This window comes from Stegostoma tigrinum, chromosome 5 (genome assembly GCF_030684315.1).
Source record: "Stegostoma tigrinum isolate sSteTig4 chromosome 5, sSteTig4.hap1, whole genome shotgun sequence".
Classification (NCBI taxonomy): Eukaryota; Metazoa; Chordata; class Chondrichthyes; order Orectolobiformes; family Stegostomatidae; genus Stegostoma; species Stegostoma tigrinum.
The window spans coordinates 47,535,554-47,562,820 of record NC_081358.1 but is presented as its reverse complement, the minus strand read 5'-3'; the positions used below and the strand labels follow the sequence as shown (position 1 = coordinate 47,562,820).

At 40.7% G+C, this 27,267-nt stretch overlaps 1 protein-coding gene across 2 annotated transcripts; it reads left to right on the top strand.

Annotated features, from left to right (window-relative positions):
• The first annotated feature begins 197 nt into the window (after window positions 1-197).
• Window positions 198-27,091, top strand: sqlea (squalene epoxidase a). Of its 2 annotated transcripts, none has more exons than XM_048529657.2 (12): window positions 198-380; window positions 670-1,165; window positions 10,051-10,306; window positions 11,822-12,002; window positions 12,202-12,298; window positions 17,824-17,937; window positions 19,716-19,887; window positions 20,679-20,774; window positions 22,126-22,268; window positions 23,431-23,527; window positions 24,135-24,222; window positions 25,527-27,091. In XM_048529657.2, the coding sequence occupies exons 2-12, from the start codon at window positions 890-892 to the stop codon at window positions 25,717-25,719; spliced, it is 1,713 nt and encodes a 570-aa protein (XP_048385614.1). In that variant the 5' UTR covers window positions 198-380; window positions 670-889; the 3' UTR covers window positions 25,720-27,091. The 2 variants fall into 2 exon arrangements, with proteins under 2 accessions (XP_048385614.1, XP_048385615.1); XM_048529658.2 differs by having other exon boundaries at window positions 198-385.
• Window positions 27,092-27,267: the final 176 nt, after the last annotated feature.

Below are 27,267 nucleotides of genomic sequence, written 5' to 3'. Positions count from 1 at the left end.
GTTGCGGCTCCCTCTTTGTGACATCACATCATGCTAGGAGACGGGAGAAGGCGGGCCCTCCCTGGGACTGGCCCTCATTGGACAGTCCCCGGATAGCGTGAGCTCAGCTCACCGGCACGCCGGGTCTTGATTGGTGCAGAGCCTCGACAGGCAGCAGGACTGAGGGGGCGGGACCACGTTGTTACTCCGCAGCTTCATTCACATCTTGTTACATCCCGGCTACCGCCAGGCATCAGGAGAGACAGGCAAGGAGATACAGAACGGAGTCCTGTCTTGGACTATTTCCTAGCACACTGCCATCTCCTCACTCCGGGAAGCAAAGAGTCATTACCCGGGAACAAAAACAACAAACAAAACAAAAAAATGCTGCAAACATAACAGTAAGGTTACTGAAAATGCTTTTCTACTGTCAGATACTGAAAACTGATGGGCCGACTCGCCGCTTTCTGAGCTCCATAATTTTTTTATTATCATCATATTGGCCTCTTGAATTCATCTTATAAGGGATAACCGAAGTATGGATTTATTTTAAAAAATCATCAAATAATAAATCTGAGATTATAACCCCCGACTTGAATTTAACAAAAAAAGGTGTATTGTATTTGTTGGACTGTGGAAAAATTGTATTTCTCTGCCTATTTGAATTACGTTTCTCTTTTCCTTCCACAGCAATCAGCCGAGGATGAAGTGAAGATCATTTACGGGATAATTAAGAGAAAAATCAATGTGAACGTCTTTTGAACCTTTCCGTGAAGGAGTGTACCAAATCATACTTTAATTTTGTATTTATGTTCTAGGGTTGCTTTGAGATTAAAAAAAATTGTTTGGACTCTAATGGAACATTAGTGCAGTTCAATTAAATTTGAGGAGAGAACTTCTATATTAAAAAATGTGGACTTTCCTGGGAATTGCGACGTTTACTTATGTCTATAAGAAATGCGATGACTTACTAAGCGTGAGCTACGCTAACAAGGAGGTGCTCGGGGCATTCCTGGTCTTTTTCTCCCTAGGGTTGATCCTGTCCTATCGATACAGATACGGACAAGGGAAAGGCAGAAAGCAAGCTTCGAACCTGGGGTTCATCTCCCAGCTTCTCTCAGCCCTGCCTCTGGCAAGCTCCCTCTTCAGCGGGCCCACAGACTCGATCAATACCGAGCAAGGCAAGGTAGGTACAGGATGACCAGTGGTCATTGTTATAACTAGCAAAAAGAAACATGCCTTATTATTATTCATATGGTGGATTTTTTTTGTGACAATGTATTGACGATTGCTAAATATGCTGTAAGATCTGCCCAAACCAATTGCAGTTTCTAATTTAATAACAAATTGCTGAACAGAACGCCGGTACAGTAAAACATTTCAAATCTGTTTTGAAACTTTCTATTGATTCAATAATTATGAATTTGGTGGCATATTTCCACATTAGTATTTCTCTACTAGTTGTAAAATCAGTTCGTTATCCAATCTTTGGCTGTTTTGTTTAAAGAAGGAAATGACTTGAAAGAATTGTAGTATACTGGCAAAATTCGAAGAACGGTTTAAAAATAGAAAAAAAAACGTTTAGAATATGAAATCATTAAGCAAAATCGTGTTCACCACGCATTAACTATAGTAAATGGCGAATGAGGCTTTGACTATTTCTTTAGATATTTTGAAATATTTTGAGTCAACCTAAAGATCTAAAGATAGAAATGTTTAAACTTGACTATGCTATAAGACGTTTTTAATGATAAGAATATTGGTTTTCTTTATCCATAACAAAACTGGCACATAAACTCAAAAATAACAATTCAAATGTACTGCTGCCTTGTTAATTATTAAATGTCATTCAGAGGCAACAATTGAATAGTAACTGAGATGATGTCTGCATCGACAGTTCGGTGTACAGTGAGGACAAGCCAGTGTTGCCAAGATAAACAGACATTTTTATCCAACATTTGATACAATAATTGAATATTTATGTTGAAATTGTAACATTGTATTACAAAATAGATTAAAGATTAACAACTCGTTCTTGTTAAAGCTATAAAATTTGCCCTGAAGCGCTGCGTAAATAAATAAATGAAGGGAAACACATGCTCATGCAGGAAGGTTAGGATTCTTTGGATCATCAGAAAGGTTGATCAAAGAGGTGCGTTTAGATATTTTTAACAGTGACAAAGCTGCTAGAAGGATTTTCAGGCGAAGGTCAAATGATCAGCTGAAGAAACTAACATACAGGGGTATGGAAAAAAGAATGTGTGGGACAGGGTGAACTGCTCTTACAAAAAGCTTGCAGGGCCACATTGGGCTGTATGGCAACCATACTATAATCCCATGAGTAAGGACGAAGAAGCGGACCATCACTGAAAGGATGAGGGATTGCAGTTAGAATCTTTTCCTAATTCAAAACTGCTAACAAAGATTTTTAATGATATTCAATAATATGGAGATTATGTTTAAGATTTTAAAATAATGGACACGTGAATGATCTATTTGAAAAAGGTTAAAATTTAGATAACGCTCGTGGGTTGAAATCTGTTTGGTAGGATCATTTTTGAGAGTGATTGGCATCACTAAAGCATTTTGTCATATTATGCCTTGTACATCTAATGGGAATTATACAATCACATCATTGTGTAAAATGTAATAATTACACATTTTAGTTTTCATTTCAGTATATTCAAAATGGAGTAGAGCACAGTTCCGAATGCTTCTTAAATGGTGATGTGAATTAGCAGCAGGGTATGCAATGAGGCATTTCTATTCACATTCTAGCTAAAATCTGTGAAAAGGCTAGGCTGCAGTGCAGTGTTTAACTTGAGCTATACAAATCCTAGCTCTTTTATTATAACATCTGGAATTTAAAACTATTCAAAATATATGTTGTGTTGTTAATGTTAAGTTTTGATCTTGAAAACCACTTTCTAAATTTCTCTCATCCACTTCTTGAAATATTGACTCTGATTTTAAAAAGTGCATTCATATAACATCTTTCCTGACTTCAAGATGTTCTAAAATACTGTACAGTCAGTAAAGCTCTTTTGAAGTGAGACCACTGTTGTAATGTAAGAAACAAGTTGACATGTTTTGCGTAACAAACTGGTACAGGTAGTAAAAAGTTAAATGATCAAATATTACTAATAACAATCAGATAAATCTTAAAGATGTTAGTTGAGGGACGAATATTATTAAGGACTCTAGGGAGAGCTCCCCTGTCTTCTTCAAATTTGTATCATGGGATCCCTTACACTTGGGAACTCAGATAGGGGTGTTGGTTGAACATATCATCCAAAAGACAGCACTTCTGATGGTGTAACACTCCCTCAGTGGGGCATGAGCCTGTAACCAACTGATGCAGAGACAATTGGCTGTGCCGACACTGCAAACTGTAGTGTCTATTGCTGAGATAACACGTTGTAGAGCTGGATGAACACAGCAGGCAAAGCAGCATCAGAGGAGCAGGAAGGCTGATGTTTTGGGCCTAGAACCTTCTTCAGAAATGGGGGATGGGGGGAGATGGATAGAAGATGGAGAGAGGAGAAGTTAGGTGGAGAGGAGACACACAGGTCAAAGAACCGGGGATGGAGCCAGTAGAGGTGAGTGTAGCTGGGGAGGTAGAGAGGAGATAGGTCAGTCCAGGGAGGACAGACAGGTCAAGGGGGCGGGATGAGGTTAGTAGGAGATTGGGGGGTGGGAGGAGGGGATAGGTGGAGGAGGGACAGGTTAGGGAGGCGGGGGCGAGCTGGGCTGGTTTTGGGATGTGGTAGGGGGAGGGGATATTTTGAAGCTTGTGAAGTCCACATTGATACCATTGGGCTGCAGGATTCCCAAGTAGAACCTTCGGGTAGCATCGTTGTGGCACTGCAGGAGGCCCAGGATGGACATGTCATCTGAGGAATGGGAGGGCGAGTTGAAATGGTATGCGACTGGGAGGTGCAGTTGTTTAGTGCGAACCAAGCATTCTGCAAAGTGGTCCCAAGCCTCTGCTTGGTTTCCCCGATGTAGAGGAGACCACAACTGGAACAGCAGATGCAGTATACCACATTAGCTGATGTGTAGGTGAACATCTGCTTGATGTGGAAAGTCTTCTTGGGGCCTGGGATGGGGGTGAGGGAGGATGTGTAGGGGCAGGTGTAGCACTTCCTGTGGTTGCAGGGAAAAGTGCTAGGGCTGGAGGGGAGTGTGGAGCGTACAAAGGAGTCCTGGAGAGAGTGGTCCCTCTGTAAAGCAGATAAGGGTGGGGAGGGAAAATGTCTTTGGTGGTGGGGTCAGATTGCAGATGAGGGAAGTGTCAGAGGATGTTAAGGATTGCTAAGTCAGACTGTGTACATTCAAATGAGACATTATCTATCGAAGGAGGTGATTGCAGTGTCACATGATCTTGCTGTCTCTTGCAGCATGGAAAGTTGAAGTCACATTAAAGTGTTCTTCAAATAAAAGTTAATGCTTTAATTATCTCTGCAAACTCTATAAATATTCTTCAGCATTACAAGACCAAGAATATTTTTTGGTGACAGTGAAAATTTTCTGCCATTACAGAAAAGCAGAAATGTGGCTGAATTGATGCCAAAGATTGACAGAATATCATGTTATGCCTGATTTCATTGCAAAGCTAAGCAGTGGGCTGGTCAGTACCCTATTTTAGGCAACAGTTTTTATGAATGATATCCCCGAAATGCAAGGGATAAATGAAGAAAAATCAATGTGCAATAAAGTAATAAAAGAAGTCAATGTCTACTACATTCAAATTCAAAATTACCATTACTGAGAAGATTAAATTTAATCAGCATACCCAACAATAATAGAAAAAATATTGATACTTATTTACAGTAATTTGTATAGATTTCACAGAAGAGAACTGACTGTAGCAGCTTAAAGCAAGAACTAATCAGGAATGGAATTGCTGGCAAAGTCTGAGATGAAATGTTTTATGATGACTTTCAGATGAAAGATGACTTCCTAATGACAAGGCAGTTCAACTGAACAGACACACAAGGTCAGGAAACAGAACTGATCCATGGTTTGGAGTGACAGGGATAACCATAACCCAAAAATCAGCTACTCAGTGGAGAATGTCGATTTTAAAAACGAATTGGAAGTACAAAACCAGAGATGGAAGATAAGTGTGCATCAACTGCTCCAGCTAACTCTTATCAGTGCAGTGGGAAAAAGCAGGTGTCAAAGACTTTGAATACCATTCTTGCAAAAACAAGGGTCACTTCCAAGATGTGTCATAGCAAGAAGCTTACAAGGCCCATAAAATAGGAGATATCAACAACAGGGTGATGCTTTGGTGATATTAAGGAATCAATCTGAAGCTACTGTAGTACTGATATCCTAGTAAAAGGAAACAAGACATGATTGATGTTGACACAGGTTCAATAGTTCTTGTTGTTACTGAGACTGAAACTTGGTTGCATAAAACTACATGGTACATGGGCTATCGAACATCATAGGGAATATTTGCTGAAACCTTAAATGTGACCCTAAACAGATTTGTTCACTCTGTACCAATTTAAATCTCATTTTTAGAGTAGAGAAACTGAGAAGACCAGCTTAAAATCTTCAACTTCATAGAAAGATAGTATATCACGTTACTTTTCATCTTGAAACAAAGTAAGTGTGTCTGTTCGTACCCAGAAGGTTCCCCATCCACTTTTGTAAAGGTACGGAGGAAAGTTAATCTGTGCTGAAGCAACAGGTCATCTCACTTATGACAGAACCAAGAAGCTGTTGTTCAGTGATGGCCCCAATGGCAAATCTCAACAGATATATCAGAATCTGTGTAGATTGTACACAACTGAACAAAGCAGTTGAACACGAAGTTCGTCTTGTGTTATTTGTCATATGGACTAGATTTTAATTAAACTGCAAAGACTTCAATTTTCATGAACCTTGATGCAAATAGTGGTTTTTAGCAATTACACCTTGAAGTCTAAGCTGCTCATATCCTTATTACACCGTGGAAGAGGTTTTTCAACAGATTACATAGTTGCCAGAAATTTGCCGGGGGACAATGTCAAGTATCTGATAGGGACTGGGTCGGTCCTGTGTCACATCGATAATGTCCTGATCCATTAATCCACTAAGACAGAACGTGATACGAAAGTGTGAACTGTTCTGCAATTCCTACAGGCTTTACCTCAACAGCAAATGTGAATTCTTACAGATGACAGTCAAGTTCCTTGGGCATATCATGGATATATATGATATCAGAGTTGATCCGCCGAGGACATGAGCAAGGAATTTACAGCTCCTTACAATGTGATTGACTTCTGGTGATTCAAGAATATGGTTAACCGAGTAGAAAAGTTCCTGCCTAACTGAGCTTTCATCAATGGGCCACCTAACCAGCTGTTACAAAGGGAAGATATGACACTGGGAGGAAGCACAATGACGGTCTTCAATTTCTCAAAAGAGATGTTGGTATCATCTGATATTCCCACTCACTATGACCCAGTGCTACCTACCAGCATGGGTGATGATGTATCTTCAACAGTATGGGTGCTCAAATTGCAGTTCATTGGCACATATGACCTGCCAGGGTATTTCATGTAGTCAGTTGTCTGTTTTATTGGTATTTTTGAAGCCAGAGTTTCTAATACTGGTAGTTATTGTGCTCCTACCAGAGTCCCCTTGCGCAATGTTTCTCTCTCTCTCTTTCTTCCTTCCACGCTCCCCCTCCCCCCCCGCTCCCCGCCAATCCTCCCATCCGTAGTGCTACTGCAGGCTTCCAAATAGCCTATCCCAAATGTGGGAGAGAACCAGTTTGTGACTGGGAGAGCAGTGATCAGCTCAAGGCCTGGAGCTGTGACCGGCCCTAGGCTTCGAGCCATGGCGGACTCTGTGGGCTGGATCTGGGAATAGAAGGCTCTCAGGGAATGTTTGGCTGCAGATGAGAGTTGCACCACAGAAGAAGGCAATAAGAGTTCGATGATGGAGGCAAACTGAGTTGGGCCATGATGAATGAGGGGGAATGGTAGTCAGGCCACTGGATTGCTTGCAAGAGCTTTTATTTATTTAACTTTTGAAAAAGAAATTGTCTTCAAGCAAATTGCATTTACGTGTCTTTGAAAAAAGAAAACGTAGCCACTTCTCGTTCAATTTGAAATGTTTGTTGGTGGCGTAATGGTGCTGATGGAAAACTTTGAAGCACAAAGCTCTGTGGATGATTTTCTTGAAGTTAACCTGTGTCAAAGCGCAAGTTCTTGTAGTTAACCAGTGAGATTAGGTGGAGGTGGGTCTGGGGTGGGGGAGGTGGATTCAAAAAGTGGGAGCCTGCCTGTTGGAGCAGAATCTTCTATAATATGGTCACAGATCCACAGCAGTCATTGTTGCCAATTCACAACTCCAAAATTTCAGCATGCCACCCCACTTGGTGCCCCAATCCCCAATTTGGGAAGCGCTGTTTGAAAGAGGTAACAAAAAAAATGCGCCCATGATTACAGTGCTTCAGACTAAAGATGGTGAAGTTTGATGCAAATAAACTCCGAGCAAACAGCAAACTATAGCAGATAGCTTATCACTGTATGCAAGGTTTGAGCGAAGGAATTGAAGAAGATGTGGAAACCTTTGTACGATGACAATAACCACAACTCTACAAGCAACAACACAGTGATTGAATGAAATCAGAAATGCACAGAAATCTGATAAAGTATGTTTTCTGGTTATAGGGTACTGAGTCAAAGGATGGCCAGGATACATTCCCATTATCAGACAATAATACAAACGGAGAGGACACCTCAGTGTAATGGATGATGCAATAATCTGATGACGTAATTACAGGAGATGATCATCCCAAGAGTTCTGAGACTGATTATGTTGTACAATTGTACTAAGGGCACCTGGATATCACATAATGTATAGCCAGTGCAAGCCAATCTGTTTGGTGGCCTGCTCTTTCAAATTAATTGAAAGAGATTATAACAAGTTACTTGTTTACTTAAGCTTTATATTACTTGTGGTATCTATCATCAGGAGAGAATTGTTGATGTTAGTTTCCTTTCCATCACTATCAGGGGAATGTCTTGGAATGTCCCCCTTCAAACACACTGATAAAATTGTTCTTGATAGTAATAGACTAGAGGTCAAATGACTGCTGTCTTACATCACTGATGGAAATATTTGTTACACATCGAATTCCATACTTTGTAATGTCAGACAATGGACTAAGTTTGCCTGTCCATACATGACAGAGTTCACAGCACCATATGAATTTATGCATACCATCAGCTTAGCCAATGGTGAAGCTGAACGAAGAGTGCATACAGTCAAAGCATTTCTGCAGAAGAATGATTATGTTCAACTTGTACTTCTGAGCTATCATTCAAAATGGTTTCGTTCCTTATGAAGCCCTCATGGGAAGAAAACTGAGAATGCGTGCTTTACTCTCCTACATGCTTGACAAAAGTGAAGGAATAGGAGAATGTGAATGGTTGCAACTGTAACAAAAGTCACAAAATATGAGACTCCACAATGAGGAGAGCTAGTTTGAATTTGAGATCAAGCTTATTAAAAACAAATGGTGGAAGAGACACGACATTTAGTGTCCTACCTCATTCAAACTAAATATGGTATGGCATAATAGAACATTCATGTGTTAATGTCTGTTCAGAAGCATTCTTCTTCACAGTTCTTGCAGTGATCAGCTCAGTCAGATTGACTAGAGATAGTATTTACTGAGAGATCCACATGATGATATTATTGCTAAACTAGAGTCTAGTTGTCACTTCTCCTTCTGCTCATCAAAGTCTGAGAAACCACATGGAGAACTAGAATTCACAGTCACCTCCACAGTAGCTGTAAATACAATCAGGCAAACAAGTGAAACTGCCAGAGTGGTTGACCTTGTAAAAAGAAATTGAAATCAGGCATTTCTTTGGAACTGGGGGGCCACGGGATGTGGCTAAAATGTAATCTTGTGCATAGAATCTGAGTGTTGAGAGTGAGATGAAGTATAAGAGAATAAGTTTCATTGAATGATATTTGGCAGGGTCATGACAAGGTGAAGGCACTCAAAAATGTTTCTGACATAAAGTAGATGTTTTCCTTACCTCAGCCAGCTCTGTAAATATGCCTCAGCAGTATGATGAGACCAAGAATACTTTGGAGATATTAGCTGTTCCATTACTTTGCCCAAGTAGCTATTCATCAGGATGTGGGTCTAGAAAATGAGCAGCTTGTTATTTAATCATGGGGATAAATCACACCTGAACTTGATTTTATCCTCAAATGGGTGTGTGTAATGTTGTGTTTACCACCCGGACTCAACCTATCATCTTAGCTCAAAAAATTGATCTTGGCTGAAATGACATTTCAGTGCCCAGCAGCTAAGTTGGTAGGTTGAGTCTGGGATCTTCTGCTCGTTAGATTTCAGTTCAACACTGTACAGTATTTATAAACTGAATTAAAAAGTATTATTTTTTAAAAGTTATCAAGGATAATTAAGATAAAATAACCATTTGAAACATGGCTGTAAAATGGCCAGTGAGTTTTTGATATTGCATAATTCTAGACTGACCAGGACACTGTCATCTATCAAAGATTGAAACGTGCTGTATAAAGATTATATAAAAGTAGTTATAGCTGTAAACAAATATGATACCATTGCTGTAGGAAACAGTGTATAAGGGACACAATTGATTATTGAGACTGCAGATTGTTTTGCTAGCACCCTGTTACATCTGGTGGAAGGCAATACTTATAATTCCCTATGGATAGTCCTCACATTCAGACAAAGCTATGACTTTGATAGCAATGGAATTGGAAAAGGCATCAGTAACTTTTTATTTCGGAGCGTATTTTACTGTGTCAAAGGTACTATATAAATTCAAGTTATTATTGTCTCAACTTGCGTGAATGGTCCAGAAGTATGTAAGAAATTTCTCCTGGCTTCCTGTCATAACTTTGACAAAACACCAAGGGGTAAGTCCGTTTATTGTCTTTTTGTGGTTTCTCTGGGGTTTCCACCAATCTTACAAGAGATTGTACAGGAAGAGATCAGGAGAAACCCTAATGGAATTTCAAGAACAGTAAATAAGATTTCTCATTTCTTCTGTCTTGATGCAGCCCAGGAGAAGGAAACTCAGTTTCTCAGAGTCTGTTCAGACAGAAAACTCTCCAAGCACCAGGATTTCCTCCGAGTCTGATCCAGAGATCATCATTGTGGGGTCTGGGGTCCTTGGATCTGCGTTAGCTGCTGTCCTTGCAAGGGATGGAAGAAATGTGACAGTGATCGAGAGAGATCTAAAGGAGCCAGACAGAATTGTCGGAGAGTTGTTGCAGCCTGGGGGATATCGTGCATTGAAAGCACTTGGTCTTGAAGGTACTGAAAAAGGCACCCGAGACTAACGTATTAACTTGGAATGCTGATCAATAATAAAATCCCACATATGGCAGGGAAATGGTTATGGTAGTGAATGAATAATCCAGAAGTTCAAACCTCAGTTTAGCTGATGGGGAATGTTCAATCAGACAGTTAAGTAAATCGGAAATAAAAATAGCTGGGATTTGTAATGGTGATTATGTACCTACCATTTTGTTGTAAAAATCATTCATTCTTGCCTTGTAAGGAATGAAACCTGCTGTCCTTAGCCAGTCTGATCTCTGTGTCTTCAAACCTTCCACTTTATGGCGGTACATTAAGTCCCCTCTGAGATGAACTAGCAAGCCACTCTATTGTGTCAAAGACTGCTCAAATAGTTCAAGAATGCAGCTTATCACTACTTCCTCAAAGCAATTAATGTGGCCTTTGCAGCAATACATGCAACCTGTGAATGAATAAATGAAATCAAACCAAACTAGTTGGAAGTTGAACATTTTAATTTGAAAGGTGAGTTTTCTTTGGCCTATTTAGAAGGCAAGAATTTTGAGTAAGTTCAGCAACATGTTGAGAGGCAATTTGATTAATATTAATACTTGAAATGCGTTAGAATCAAAACATTAAATAATATTTTTGTCAGTTGCTGATTGATCTCTTTGTCCCTGCAACCACTCCCAACTACCACAGCTCATGTCTTTGGGAGGTAAAGTACTCCTGGTTGTCTTACTGCCAGTCAAGTGAAAGCTTTGACACAGTCTTTAGCAGAAACCTGAAAGATATACCTTGACACTTTGGTCAACCTGTGTCCTCATCCCATGGGTATCAGGGACTATTATATTTTAAAATGGAAAAAGCTGTTAGACTCTCCAAGCCAGGATTATTTAAACAAAAATATTTGGGCTCAGTTCATTGCTATCCTGCAATCTCTAGCAATTTTAATTTGAAATAAAGACTTTTTTAATGTGAACATTTTCAGAAAATACTACCATATATAATTAGTTACAAGCATTTAAGAAATTGTGTGCAAGGCAAAGGTCAGTCTCCCATCTATGCTACATTACACCAGTCCCCACTGTATTATCACGGCTTCTGCAAAACTCAAGTCGTCCTACAAATAGTGATTGAAAGTTAAAAATAACAAAGAAATTCCATATATTCTTGTTATATTAGCAATAACTTTGGTGAATGTTATATTTACTAACCAGTACCAAAATGTATGCTTCTTGTAATCAGTCCATTACCTGACAAGTTCGCACACAAAGCTTTTAAATATCTAGCCTTCCTTGAAGCATGACCATTTTGATTCCATGTTCAAAAAAGGAAAAGAATATTTTAACCAATATTGTTGTATCCAGTGGCTGTGCCATTTTAAAAACTTGAAACACATTTCTTCTTAATTCTGTTTACTCCAGAGGAAAAGAAAATGGTTTCACATTAGCTTCTCTGGAATTATCCAAACTGTTCTTCCATCTAATACTATATGTCTTCTTTACATTGCTGTACTTTCTCTTCAACAAGGTGCTGTTGAAGGTCTTGATGCCCACATAATAAATGGTTATGTTATACATGACATGGAAAGCAAGACAGAGGTGGAAATCCCTTATCCTCTGGGTGAAAACAGTCAAGTGCAATGTGGGACAGCATTTCACCATGGGCGTTTCATCATGGGTCTCAGAAATGCAGCCACGGCAGAACCCAAGTAAGCATTCTCCATAAACCCATCATTACTTTACCATGTCTACAAATTTTATTCTGTCAGATGGTAAGACACGCTTTTACAATGGTAAAGGTAGTTCACAATATCTTCAAAAATGTATGCAGTTTAATGTAGGAATAGAATCATTGGTGAAGATGGTTTAAAGCAGGAAAATAAACTAATTTTCCCACTTGTGTTCTAGTGTGCGATTCATTGAAGGAACAGTGACACACTTACTGGAAGAGGATGGCATAGTTGCAGGAGTTCAATACAAAGAGAAAGAAAGTGGAGATATAAAGGTTTGTAGGTTATTAATCTGAAGTGACCTTACACAGTTATGCATGCCCTCTGTTCGATACCAAGTCATGGGCAGAGTTACAGAGCATGGAAGTTCAACAACTTGTTTCTTGTCATTTTGAAAGGATACCAATTAATTGGGTGCAATATTAACAAACGTAGCGATGGAATGGCATGTGCCCAGTCTGTGAACACACTCAGGCTACCGCTAAATCCATGAGTCTCATCTTAATGTTTGTTGCCAATGGGTGGGGAAAGTTTCAGGGGTGTTCCAATTGCTTTGGCTGCCAGTGAAAGTTGCATCCTCTGGAGCCAGGAGGAGAAGGGATGGTTTCCTGATCTGAAAGTTGTCAATCTGCACCCTCTCCCATTCCTGTGGAGACACAACAGACATTGGAATCTCTAGAAAGAATTTTAGTGAGGAACAGTTTTAGTTTGGGCATCACAGAATGTGGACCTATCAATAAATTTTCATCGACAAAGGCCAGACCTGCAGACCCCATTCGCAGAATCTTTCTTAACTGGTCAACAGGATTCACCAAAATGCAGAAGAGTATCTACCTCGATGATTGCTATCCCCCCAAAACCCAGCCTGTCAGTCAATCTGATTGACTGGAGGCTAGGCCTCCATAGGTAGGAACTGGTTACTGATGCCACAACATTAGAGACTGTGGGAAAGGGTGTTGTCATTGGGCTGGAGTGGGGTTGGGCATTGAGGTGTGTGTGTGTGTATCTAATAGAAGGAGAAATTGATCAAGCTGGGCAATCGTGGTCAATTGGGATGGTTACTGAACTCAGAATGGAGTTTGGTGCTTGTGGCGGAATTGGTAATCTTGAAGGGAGAGTGGGAGACTTTTGATTTTATTAGTGATGGGTTGGAATAGGAACTGGAGGCCTTAGGGTGGTTAGGGAATGGAAAGATGAAATCAGAACCCCGGTTGAGCAAAACTGAAGCCCAGTGTAGTAGAATTTAATAGGGTGCATTTTTGGTGGGGTGAGGAGAACAAACTAAAGTGATGTTTGAAGGATTGAAGACAGTATGGTGCTGGCTGAGGAATGGAGGCCTGGTGTGGGGATGGTGGCCTGATCATAGAGGGATTGAGAGAGAGATAATGGGAACTGCAGATGCTGGAGAATCCAAGATAACAAAGTGTGGGGTTGGATGAACACAGCAGGTCAAGCAGCATCCTAGGAGCACAAAAGCTGACGTTTTGAGCCCGAAACATCAGCTTTTGTGCTCTTAAGATGCTACATGGCCTGCTGTGTTCATTCAGCCCCACACTTTGTTATCATAGAGGGATTGAGGCCAGTTTGGGGTGGTGTTGCCAGTAATGTGGAGGATTGTGGTTTTACATATTCCTACAAATACACTTGTACCCTATCTTGCCATAGTCTCTGACATCAGTATATGCTGTTTTAGCGCCTTTGTGTGCAGTCTCTAGAAGCTATTAAACACACATCACTTGAAATGTGATTGTCAGCAGTGCAACTGAAAATGTATGGATTCTCAGAATAGTAAGAGAGCCAACTACTGAAAGAAACAGCAGGAAAGAAGTAAAGAATTAGTCTGCAACTTTGAGCTCAATATTGGGTGAAATGGCAGTCCATTTTTCACTCCCTGCTGCTTTGGAATTGAAAGAATGCAAAGAATACAAGATAAGAAAAGATAAAAGGGCAGGAAAAGAAGGGAGTAATCAAGAAAGTGACAACTCCCAAAGTCTGGATTAGGACTGTGGTAACAGTGAAAAGAAACCTGAAAAAATGAGAGCATCCTAAGGATCTCAAATGAAGCTTCGAAGAAATCCCACTTCTCACCTGTCAGGGCTTTATTACCGTCAGTTTCAGGAATGATTACTGGCCAGAGACATTAGTTAAATGCAGTTTTTTTTATCTTCACTCTGGATGCTATTTAAAAGATACAGATGGGTGTGTATGCTTAATGGCATTTCCACTGGTCCAGAAGAAAATCAATGCAGGCAATGTGAGGTAGTCAGTGGTCTTCCCAGTGCGGGAGCTATTGTCAATGATCTGCTAACCTGTGGATGTGAAGACCTGATGGAAGAAGCCATCATGGACCATGATTGGAATCCTAGCAGTAGCAGAAATGCAGCAAACGAAAGATGTGAAAACAGTACAATAGCTTGTTGGGTTTGTGAACTGTCTGGAAAAGTATTTGTCTAATTTGTCATCAGGGAATGCACCTCTGCACAAGATCATGGCTGCAGATGTGCATTGATATTGGGGCACAGAGCAAGAAACCTCTTTTACAAGAATCAAGCAACTAGTGATAGCAATGTCAATGTTGAAGTGCTATAATGCCAATGGTAAAGTCATCATGCAGTGTGATGCCAACAAGACAGGACTTGGAGCACTCATTATGCAGCAAGACAAGCTGTGCATTTGCATTGTATCAAGGGCTTTAATATAACCTGAATAATGCTACACTCACATAGAGAAATGGTTGGCTATTGTCTTTGTCAGCATTTAATCAATTCATGTGGGAGAGACAAAACAACGATTGAAATATGACTTGGAGCCAATAAGGACTGCAGATGCTGGATCCAGAATCTATAGGTCTGAGGCTGGAAAAGCAAAGCAGGTCAGACCGCGTCAGAGGCGCGGGAAAGTCAATGTCTCAGGCCAAAACACTTTATCAGGACCACAAAGCACTTCAAAATATCTTCCTCAAAGTGCTTTTATCTCTTGCAAAGATTCTGCAAAGATTGCTACTTCATTTCTAGAGATACTGTGCAGACATGACAAAGAAGAAGGAAAACAAATATATATTGCCAACATGCTGTTGAGAGCAGCACTCTCTTAATAAATTTGAGGATGGTAATACAAAATCTGAAATCTTCCCCATTCCATGAGGAGCAACAGCTCAACATGCTCTGGAAGATATCAAACCCCAATAGAGACATTTAATCTGAAAGACAGGGATCTTGTTCAAATCACACAAATTAACCAAAAGACAGAACTGTCCAAATGCTGCAGGAAAATAATGATGAAAGGATGTCCTGAAAGCATCAAAGACACAACTATTCCTAGACAAGAGTATTGGGCTTATAGAGACAATGGAAGCCCAAGTTGACACCTTGCACAAATCAAACAGTGTAATTGTCCCAGTTATTCCAATGGTCAGAGGGTAGCTTTCAGAGCAGTGAAGCTTGGAGTGGCATAACATGACCAAGCAGAATCTCTGACCTGGCTGATTCCAGATGCATTATCTGGGAAACTCAGCTTTGTGATAGGCAATTTCCCCTTATCTGAAGCTTTCTGAAAGAATCCAATAAGTCAGAGAATTGAGAAGGTTCTGACTCACTTAAGTTTGGTAGTGACCGGAGATTAAGAGGATTAAAAAACTAGGCTCACAACCAGGCAACTATTAAACTGTGATAATAAAATGTGAGATAATAAAATGTGAGGCTGGATGAAGGGTCTAGGCCCGAAACGTCAGCTATTGTGCTCCTGAGATGCTGCTTGGCCTGCTGTGTTCATCCAGCCTCACATTTTATTATCTTGGATTCTCCAGCATCTGCAGTTCCCATTATCACATATCAATAATAAAATGTGAGGCTGGATGAACACAGCAGGCCCAGCAGCATCTCAGAAGCACAAAAGCTGACGTTTCGGGCCTCGACCCTTCATCAGAGAGGGGGATGGGGTGAGGGTTCTGGAATAAATAGGGAGAGAGGGGGAGGCGGACCGAAGATGGAGAGAAAAGAAGATAGGTGGAGAGGAGAGTATAGGTGGGGAGGTGGGGGGGGATAGGTCGGTCCAGGGAAGACAGACAGGTCAAGGAGGTGGGATGAGGTTAGTAGGTAGGAGGTGGAGGTGTGGCTTGGGGTGGGAGGAAGGGAGGGGTGAGAGGAAGAACAGGTTAGGGAGGCAGAGACAGGCTGGACTGGTTTTGGGATGCAGTGTGTGGAGGGGAAGAGCTGGGCTGGTTGTGTGGTGCAGTGCGGGGAGGGGACGAACTGGGCTGGTTTTGGGATGCGGTGGGGGAAGGGGAGATTTTGAAGCTGGTGAAGTCCACATTGATACCATTGGGCTGCAGGGTTCCCAAGCGGAATATGAGTTGCTGTTCCTGCAACCTTCGGGTGGCATCATTGTGGCACTGCAGGAGGCCCATGATGGACATGTCATCTAAAGAATGGTAGGGGGATTAGAAATGGTTCGCGACTGGGAGGTGCAGTTGTTTATTGCGAACCGAGCTCCGACACTTCTGCCATCTACAATCCGACCCCACCACCCAAGACATTTTTCCATCCCCACCCTTATCTGCTTTCCGGAGAGACCACTCTCTCCGTGACTCCCTTGTTCGCTCCACAGTGCCCTCCAACCCCACCACACCCGGCACCTTTCCCTGCAACCGCAGGAAATGCGACACTTGCCCCCTCACCTCCTCCCTCACCCCTATCCCAGGCCCCAAGATGACTTCCAATATTAAGCAGAGGTTCACCTGCACATCTGCCAATGTGGTATACTGTATCCATTGTACCCGGTGTGGCTTCCTCTACATTGGGGAAACTAAGCGGAGGCTTGGGGACCGTTTTGCAGAACACCTCTGCTCGGTTCACAATAAACAACTGCACCTCCCAGTCGCGAACCATTTCCACTCCCCCTCCCGTTCTTTAGATGACATGTCCATCATGGGCCTCCTGCAGTGCCACAATGATGCCACCCGAAGGTTGCAGGAAGAGCGACTCATATTCCGCTTGGGAATCCTGCAGCCCAATGGTATCAATGTGGACTTCACCAGCTTCAAAATCTCCCCTTCCCCCACCGCATCCCAAAACCAGCCCAGTTCTTCCCCTCCACCCACTGCATCCCAAAATCAGCCCAGCCTGTCTCTGCCTCCCTAACCTGTTCTTCGTCTCACCCATCCCTTCCTCCCACCGCAAGCCGCACCTCCACCTCCTACCTACTAACTTCATCCCACCTCCTTGACCTGTCCTTCTTCCCTGGACTGACCTATCCCCCCCCACCTCCCCATCTATACTGTCCTCTCCACCTATCTACTTTTCTCTCCATCTTCGGTCCGCCTCCCCCTCTCTCCCTATTTATTCCAGAACTCTCACCCCATCCCCCTCTCTGATGAAGGGTCGAGGCCCGAAACGCCAGCTTTTGTGCTCCTGAGGTGCTGCTGGGCCTGCTGTGTTCATCCAGCCTCACACTTTATTATCTTGGATTCTCCAGCATCTGCAGTTCCCATTATCACTGAACTATTAAACTGTCCTCCCAGTTCACCACTGATCACATCCCAACATCTCAAACTGCACATCTCTTGATATTTTATGCCCCGTGGATCTTTATCACAATTTCCTATCTAACCTATTGGATCCAAAACCCGACTCCTTGCATCGACCTGAACCACACCTTTCCCAGATCTGACAGCACCACCCACCGCCTGTCATTATCAACTACTGTTTTACTGACTGAGTGTTAAACCAGCTAATCAATGAATACCAAGCAAAATTATAGAAGTGTGCCTGAAGGCTAACCTGTACCATTTTTCTAATCACAGGAACTCTATTGCCCATTGACTGTGGTTGCTGACGGACACTTCTCCAAGTTCAGGAAAAACCTTGTGAAGAACAAAGTCAACGTTTCATCACATTTCGTCGGGTGCATTATGAAGGTAAGTGATTCAAACGTGAATTGTAGTGCATTTTCTTGCATACCCCATCCGGTTTAAATTATCCACAATAAGTCTTGTTTCTGTCTGTTTTTCCTGACAGTCATTTTCCAAACTAACTAATTACAAAAGTGACATCATTCTCCCCATGTCTGCGTGGGATTTCTCTGGGTGCTCTGGCTACCTCCCACAGCCCAAAGATGTGCAGGTTAGGTGGATCAGTCATGCTAAATTGCCTGTAGTGTCCAGGGATGTGTAGATTGGGTGTGTTATAGAGGGATGGGGCTAGGTGGATGTCGGAGGGTCAGTGTGGACTTTTTGGGCCAAAGGGCCAGTTTCCATACTGTAGGGATTCTATAAAATTCTATGATCTATAATTCCAAAAAGGTTTTATACACAAATTGCTACTAGTGACCAGAGCATTTTCTGCAGCTCAGCAGGAATGTCAGGTGTTATTTACTCCCCAGCTGTCTGTGAATCGAACCAGAGTGCTGGAGGCTGGATATTTGATGATGGAATATGTCTTGCCCTGATAGTGTCACATGATCCTAGTTTTCTCCCCCAGTCAACTTCATGGAAAGTTGAAGCCACAGTGAGATGTTTCTCGGTAAAGTTAGCGTTTTCCTCACCTGAGCAGACTCTTTAAATATTCTGCATTAGCTCAACAAGACCAAGAATATTATATGGTGGCAGTGCGTGAAAGATAAGGTATGGAAAAGTTTCTGTTGTTACAGAGAGCTTTGAATAGGTCACAGGGCAAATTAAGCAGACGTGTGGCTAAGTTGGTAGTTTCCCACTGGCAAATGGAACATAGTAATGACCGTTTCACTTGCCTGACAAGGGCAACTGGCTTTTCCAATTTTATGGACATGTTGTCGCTCCTCATTTTCTATCAGGCACAAGGGATGGAATCCCTGTTGCACCTTCTTCGACATGGGCCGTCTGCTTCAAAAATTAAACTGACCACAGTATCCATTTTTATCTTGGCTGCATTTGCAACCATGAAAATCTGGCATAAAGCTTCACATGCTTCTTGCAGCATGTTTCTTCTATTCACTTTGATGAGTGGAAAATCAGGCAAGTCCTGATGAAGAGACAAGAACCTCATCATCAGACTTTCCTGTGTCACTCTGTCTGAGTGGTAAAGATAAAGACTTATCCTGTCTCTGACAGACTGAAGGATCAGCAGCCACAAGTTCCTGCTTTGCCACACTAGGAATGGCATGGGGATCCAAGAAATTCCACACTCATTCTATGTTTGTTTTGTTAGATCATAGCAGATGCTTGGTTATTCAATCTGCTAAAATAGGGAAGCCAATCAAATTTAATGAGGAATAAAAGTGATGTACAACTGAAACCAAAAAACCCCTGAAGTTCATTGCCATGTCTTACCTTGTTTGAAATGTCTCCCTAGAGATGGCTGTAGGTATTGCCTTTATCGTTAGGATAGAATTTAAATTTTAAAAAATCGACTGATGTTTAGGATCTTAGATGGATTTATTCAGTTGACTGTGATTGCCTATTGAGAACTACAGGAATTGTTATTGGAGTAAGTAGTGGTTGGTGCGTTATTTTCTAATAGTTTATTCAACTTTAAAGCAGCTGCATGCATTAAAGTCAATTATAATGCTTTGGACAGTTCCGTTTTCATAACAAAAGGTATAGATCCAGAAATGAAGCAACTATTTCCACTACCTGTGCTATTCTTTACTAATTTCAAAGGAAAATAATATTAAACTAGAAATGTAGCATGGGACTACTATTTGATCTCTTTGTTTTAGGATTCACCACAATTCAAACCAAACCATGCTGAACTTGTTCTTGCCAACCCTAGTCCTATTCTTATCTATCAAATTTCATCCAATGAAACACGGGTATTAGTGGACATAAGAGGGGAATTGCCAAGACACCTTAAAGACTATATGATTGAGAAAATCTATCCACAGCTTCCAGGTACAATTGCATGTCTTTTTCCTTATGAAAGTTGGAATCTTTTAATTTTCCCTCCAGTGCTCCTGAACTTCTGAAGTCTTAAGCTACTCATGGCTGATGATGTGTATTGGTGACTCACACCCATGCCTCTATCAATGGTTTTCTTACCTCACACCCAGCAAACTCTGGTTTAGCATCATCTATGAAAAAAGAGTTAAAACATGTTACAAAATTCCCAAATTTAGCAACAAACCTGGTCTTTGGATCAAGCACTTTGCACAATTATATCTCCTTTACAAAATAAATCCATGGAAACATATGAACAGCGTGCATCTGAATTCCTGACATTCAGACATAAAGGAAGGGTTTGCATTTATGTAGCCCCTTTCACAGTTCAGGACATCACTAAGTGCTTCAGTGCCAATGAAGTACTTTTCAAGTGGTGTCACTGCAGTTATATTGGGAAAGTGTGCTCCAAATGGATGAAGCTGTCAAAGTGTGCACTTTTTGAAATAATCTTAATTATCTGGCTTCAAATTTCAGGGAATTGTGCTGATCACCTTGCAAAAAAAATGATTTTGTGCAGACTTGGTACAACACATTCAATAGTGTTTTATTTAATTTTTAAAAATAGTGTGCTAGCGCTTTTATCGCTGTGAATCCATTTAGTTAAAGCCCATTATCGTTTACTAATAACCATGATCATAATAACAAGCCATGTTTTGAAACTGGAGTTCAGCTAAGACACCTGAAATTATTTTAAATGTGGGCTCTATAATCACTAAGAGTAGATAATGATATCTCTTCAACAGAACATGTGAAAGAGCCATTCCTACTGGCAATTCAGAATGACCGTCTGCGGACAATGCCGGCAAGCTTCCTTCCTCCATCACCAGTGAATAAACCAGGTAAAACCTATTAATAAACAGGGTATAATGCATACTAACATTTTATTTAGCATGTCCCTCATGTATTCATAAGTTTTATAAATTTATGTGGATCCAAATAGGACATTTGTGTCTTAAACTTGAGTCATTGAAGTAGAAAAAAAGAAATAAAACCAGAAGAAGCTGGAAAAACTTAGCAGGTCTGACAGCATATGTGAAGAAAAAAATCGGCAGAGAGGAAGGGTCACCGGACCTGAAATGTTAACTCTGCTTTTTTCTTCACAGATGCTGCCAGATCTGCTGAGCTTTTCCAGCAACTTCTGCTTTTGCTCCTGATTTACAGCATCAACAGTTCATTCAGTTTTCATTGAGATAGATGTTTGACTTACCACCTGGGCATTATATTGGTTTGGATAAGAATGCAGTATGCAGGAAAGAGAATGGGACTAGAAGAATCACACTATTATACTATGGAAGATCATTTGGTTTTTATATTCATTTAAAAAGAAGCAAAAACAAGTGACCGCTATCAATTGTGTGTGATTCCACCAGCATAATTTCCCTCTCTATGCTATATCCAGATGCTAAGTACTTGAGATGTCCTCAAAAAGGATGACCTTAAATAATTAAAACCCAATCGGTCTTTGTACTTTTAACAGCCATATTTGTAAAACAAAAATCTTAATTTGTCTCACAAAAGTATACTCCAAGCATAGCTTTATTTACATTTTTTATCTCTAAGTAGTAACTATGTTTCTATATTGATTAAAGATTTTATGCTAATCCTGTGTTTGTCAGTCACTTCGATCAGCTTTGTGAAAAACGGAGTCTGATTTCACTCTAATATTTAATAATATTTATTTTCCGCAGAACACCATTAAACATAATTCATGGTGTAACAGCCCTGATAACAAAGGCACCATTACTAAGCACTGAAATCCCTGCTAGGCAAAGTTTTCATAAGTCTTTGTGCAAAGCACTCACAACAGCATAAAGAATCTGAAATCCCTGGGTTAGAAGAGGTTTTAAGTTTGATTTGTGTTCAAAATTCGATGGACTTCAGGAAGAAACCCATTTTAAAATCCAGATAGAGGATGGTCATTCCATAGACACATTTCACAAGTTCTTAGAATTCACTTAAAATTCCTCTCCTTATTCTTTCAAAAGCCTGACCAAAAACGCATTCTTTTTGATATAGAATTCAATAGCTAACCATTTTTGCTGAACCAAAGTTAAATGACTTACACTCATCGTTAGAAATGGGACGTGTCCCTTGGTACTCCAATATAACCACCAGTAGAGGGAAAACAAGACACATTTAAATCTCTTTTTACCTTGCTTTAATATAACAATTGCTTCATTTCTTCTTCAGGTGTGCTCCTTTTGGGTGATGCATATAACATGCGCCATCCTCTCACAGGGGGTGGGATGAGTGTTGTCCTGAATGATGTGAGGATATGGAAATGTCTCTTGCGTGACATTCCAGATCTCCATGACAATGAAGCAGTGCTAAAGGTGAGACATTTGAACATCGCACAAAAGTTATGGAAGGAAATTCAATTGGATTTTCAATTTTAGTTGCTTTACGACTTCTGTGATCAGAACATCCAATTTTCCTGGTGACTGATTGTTGTAACAGTCAGCTATGTAGGCAGCAATGATTTTGACGCTTCACTTGAAAAGTAGAGTTAGGTGTGTACAAGACACACCCACTGCCTACAACACTAGCCGCTGGAGGGCAAATTTAAAGATCCAGGTTTTGAATGTTAGTGAATGGGTGAATAAGTGGGTGATTGAGTGAATGGATAGGTGTATGAGGTGGGGAACTGAATCAGGTGGGTAGTCTGAGCAGGTTGGATAGGTAGGTGAGAGGGTAATCAGGCCAGATTGGGTCAGGAGGACACCTGGATGGTGGTGACTAGTGTTTGAGCAGTTGGGTGTTCAGGACATAATCACATCGGGGAATAGTTGGAGATGGATTGAGGGGGGCAGTCAGGTTGTGGAAGTAGTAAGTTCTGGCTGGGAGTGCAGTCAGATTGGGTCAGTAATGGGACTAGACAGTAAGGCAGTTAGGTCAGAAGAGTAGTCGGCTGGTTGGGAGGGGCTGTCAGCAGTGTATTCAGGGGGAAGAAGAGTCACTGAACCCAAAACATTAATTCTGCTTTCTGTCCACAAATACTATGTGACCTTTTGAGTTTTTCAAGCCATTTCTGATTTTGTATCTGATTTCCAGCAATTCTTTGGGAGGTTTTGTCTAATGTGTATTCAGGGAGTGCCGGGAGAGTAGATGGTGAGCTAAAGAAGAGTTGGGAGATAATTGATTATCAGTTCTGTAGTTACCCAGTTGTTAGATGAGGTACTAATCTGCCTGATATTTCCTGGGTAAATACTCGGATAAATACATCAACACAGTCTGAATTCTCTGAATCAGAGACATTTGCAGAAGGAATTGCTGATTGGAAATGTAAATGTGCTGGGAAATTCCCACTTAGGTTCACCAGTGAGGGTGTCTACATGATTATTACATGAATTTCTGGTCTTATGTCTGATCAACAATCTGGAGGTTGGAAGATTTGTCCCATAAATTAGCCCCTTACACACCGAGTTTGCAATGGGTGCATACTGTGATAGAGCAGCTTGGACATAAGTTTCATGCAATCATTATGACTTTTTGCAGGCCAAGAAGAAATTTCACTGGGCACGGAAGAAGTCCCATTCCTTCGTGGTGAATGTCCTGGCTCAAGCACTGTATGAACTATTTGCTGCTACAGATGGTAAGCTCCGATTCTTGGGAAAGAGTCTACATAATAAGGTTTCATTTTATTGCAGTGTACTGTGCTACTGTAAAGTTACCATCCTTAATTGCATTGGCTTGGAGGGATTTCCTCCTCTCTATATCTCTCTCATCGGAGACGTCCACAGCTCCACTAATTCTTGTCCTTTGAGCAGCCCTGATTTGTATAGTTCCACCCTTGATGGCTGTGCCTTATCCCCCCTAGGCCTCATCTCTGGAATTCCTCCCTTAAACTTCTCCATTCCTCAGCCTCTCTTGCCACCATTAAAATCATTCTTTCAACCTGCTTTCAACAAACATTCGCCATTTGTCTTAATATTATCTTATGTGGCTTATTGTGTAAAAGGCGCTATATAAATAATTGTTGATGTTAATCCCAGATGCCTTCAGATTTTAAATTGAAATTGGAATGAACACAAAAATTGCAGTCATGTTGAATGTTGTCTAAGTTTAATATGATCACGTTAATAATCTGTTGAGTTTATTTGTATTTCTCCAATAGAAATTGAATTTAATATTGGTACAAAATGCACATTAATGCTATAAATAAATTTACATAGCATTCATTATATTGCATTTAATTACAGATTCCTTGCATCAGCTCCGGAAGGCTTGCTTTCATTATTTCAAACTGGGTGGACAGTGTGTGACAGGACCAGTGGGTCTCTTATCAGTGTAAGTCCGAATGCTGGAAATCATACACTTTATGAAAAGATTTGTGAGGCAGATTTCTCTTCATCATGCATGCTGAGATGGTGAAATGCCACCATTTTTCTCATTCAGGGCATAATTTAATGTCATCAGCAAGAGCCTATCATCCATGACAAAGTCTGGCAGTACCTCCACTGACACAGTCTCCAGATGGGGAGGTGGCATCCAGGATTGGGGAGGGGACATTAACAGCTGATGCCAAGTACCGCAATTGAGCAGAGAGTCCCTTTGAATGAGGAAGCCCCCTGAGAAGGCTATTGGCAAACATAACAAGGTTTGCTGGGCAGCTCTGTCCCCAACTCCAGATGGCCTCTCCCACTCAGTCACATTGCCTACCTCTGTCTCCAAGTTCAGTTCCATGGAAGGGTTGGATTAAATTCAACCTCAGCATCATATATATTCAATCGGGAAGTGTTGTTTGAATTAATAGTGGAACCTACCCCATCCATCTTTAGACTTCCTGCATTAGGAGGTGTCCATTGACACCTTACATCTCGAACAGGTTGTAGAAATGCAGGTACAGGAATTACCCTTTCAGTGTTCCCAAGGTAGTGATGAATAGACTGCCAGAGTCCCTTCATGCTGCTCACTATTCAGTCACTCCTGCCTGCATGATATTCGGGTATCAGTGCTGCTTTATGTTCCCACCCACCCTCATTAAATTCATACCAAGCAGTTGGCTATGCTGCTAAAAATCAGTACCATCTTGAGACAGTGGTTACTTGGGAAGATACTGGTCACTTTGGTCTCTTGAAGAAAAGTCAAAACTGGAATGCAAGTTAATAACATTCTCAATCCTTAATTTTCTAGCACCCTGCACCACTGAGGCAGCACTGACCTAGTTCAGGTGGAAAGGTGATAACTTTTACAGTCCCCTGTGAGCACCTACCAGGTCTCCATTCAGTAACTTCACAGAGCACAGGAGGAGATCAAGACTGCGTCTCCTGAAAATGCATCTTTTATGATGCAACTTCATGACACTCAAATAGAAAGGTTCTCATTAGCTTGAAACATGGAAGATAAAAAGAAGTGTTAATGTACTTCACCTCTCCAAAGTTATGGAATCAGTTATTCATGTGGATGCTAGGAATAGGATTACAAAGAAGGGTCGTTTTACCAGGTAGGAAATACCATGAAGTGGAAGTATGACTCAATATTGTAATTCTCCAGAAATAATTACGCAACATCTGCCCCATGCTTGCGGAGATTTGTAATATTACCTCTTACAATTCTTATCTGTGACTGATTGCTGCCTTACTTTCTGTTAGGCTATCTCCTGAGCCAATGACACTGATTGGACACTTCTTTGCTGTGGCACTCTACGCGATCTATTTCTCTTTCAAGAGAGAACCATGGTACATGAAACCACGAGCCTTGTTGAATGGTAGTGTCATTGTCTACCGGGCGTGCTCAGTTATTTTTCCACTCATTTATTCTGAAATTAAATATCTTGTTTACTGAATGACATGAAAACGATAAAAATGAATTAGAACAGAATATCACACTGAGCCTTTGTAATAGGTGGACATTTACCTCAACTGTTGTGTCTAAAGATTGGTACTGTTGTCAAAAGTCAAGACCCCTCCTGTGGCCAATTGAGTAGCAGAATGTTTGTTAATATTACAACAAGCGGATATGTGATGCAACTATGTAACTGCAAGATACTAAACAAGGACATATTAATAGTGTACGTAAAATGACGTGACATTTATTACAAATCAAACATACTTTAAAGAGCGTTGACTATGGCTTTTGGCACTGAGCTTGCCACTGCTGTTAATGATGCGCTTTCATTTATCATTCCATTATTCAAAGCCAAACATCAATCTAAAACATTTGAAAAAGTTATGTCCTCAAACTGAACTGCTCCCCAAGGAAGGTGGGAGGTGAAGAGAATTATCTTTACCTGGCTGCATTTAAATAATATATTGTTCGTAAAAAGTAGAAATTGCATTTGTCTGATGATTTCATTCCTGCCAAAACATCCTAGCTTCATCAAAGCATATCTCAGGCACTGATCATTCCTTGAGGGCAACATGGTCTAATAACTTTTTTATTGAAATGTGGGATAAGATTAAGACCAGTATGATGGAACATCACTGGTATTCCAAACAGACGGGAAGTAGAATTTGATTTATTGGTGCAATTCAACTTGGTGTTATCGACAAGTTTCACTAATTCACGAAGAGTTAGCTCTGAATGGTCCTTTATATCACAGTGATTGCTCTTCAAAAAGACTGCCAAAACTGGCAGAACGAGGTCTTCATTAGGAAGGAATGACATTTAATCAATAGTAACAGAATTACTGCTACTAGGCTAAAGGTGGACGCTAAAAAGGCAGATGTTAGCTGTGTAGACAGAAAAAAATCCATCATTTGGTGGCTTTCAAAGTTTCCTCTGTAAAATGATTTAATTTATGTACATATATTTTTGAGTGAAAAGTTATTTCCATTACTGATTTGTAATTGCTAAATGTTACTTGTTTCAAATTACAAAACGCTGCAGGCATTTCAAGAGCTGGCTAAACAAACTTGGTGCAATTCCTATTCTGCAGGGTTAAATATCTTTAGATTTGGTTTTAGATCTTTTCTCGTCCCTGGTTTATAAAATGAAACATAATTTGTGCTAAGCAGACCACATATCTTCCTTGAATAGCATTCTCTTGATCTGATGTTTGCACCAAAAATTTGTATACCATATTAAAAATGTATATAATGTACAACTGTAAAAGCAGTAATGAATTTTTCTTGGCGATATTTGTCCATTATCTTTGATTATTCTACCATCAATACTATGTCTGTTACTATATTAGTACGCAACACTTGATTAAAAGGTTTATAATTTGTCCAAATGTTGTGCTGAAAATGCATTTTTCTTTTGAATTTATACCTCATAGCTGCATCAGTTTCATAAGTGAGTTACCTGAAATTGATTCTGCTGCGGTCATAGTTTGAAAATGATGCGGCCAAATAAGGGCACTGCATCAGCTGACAAATATGGCACAGGTTT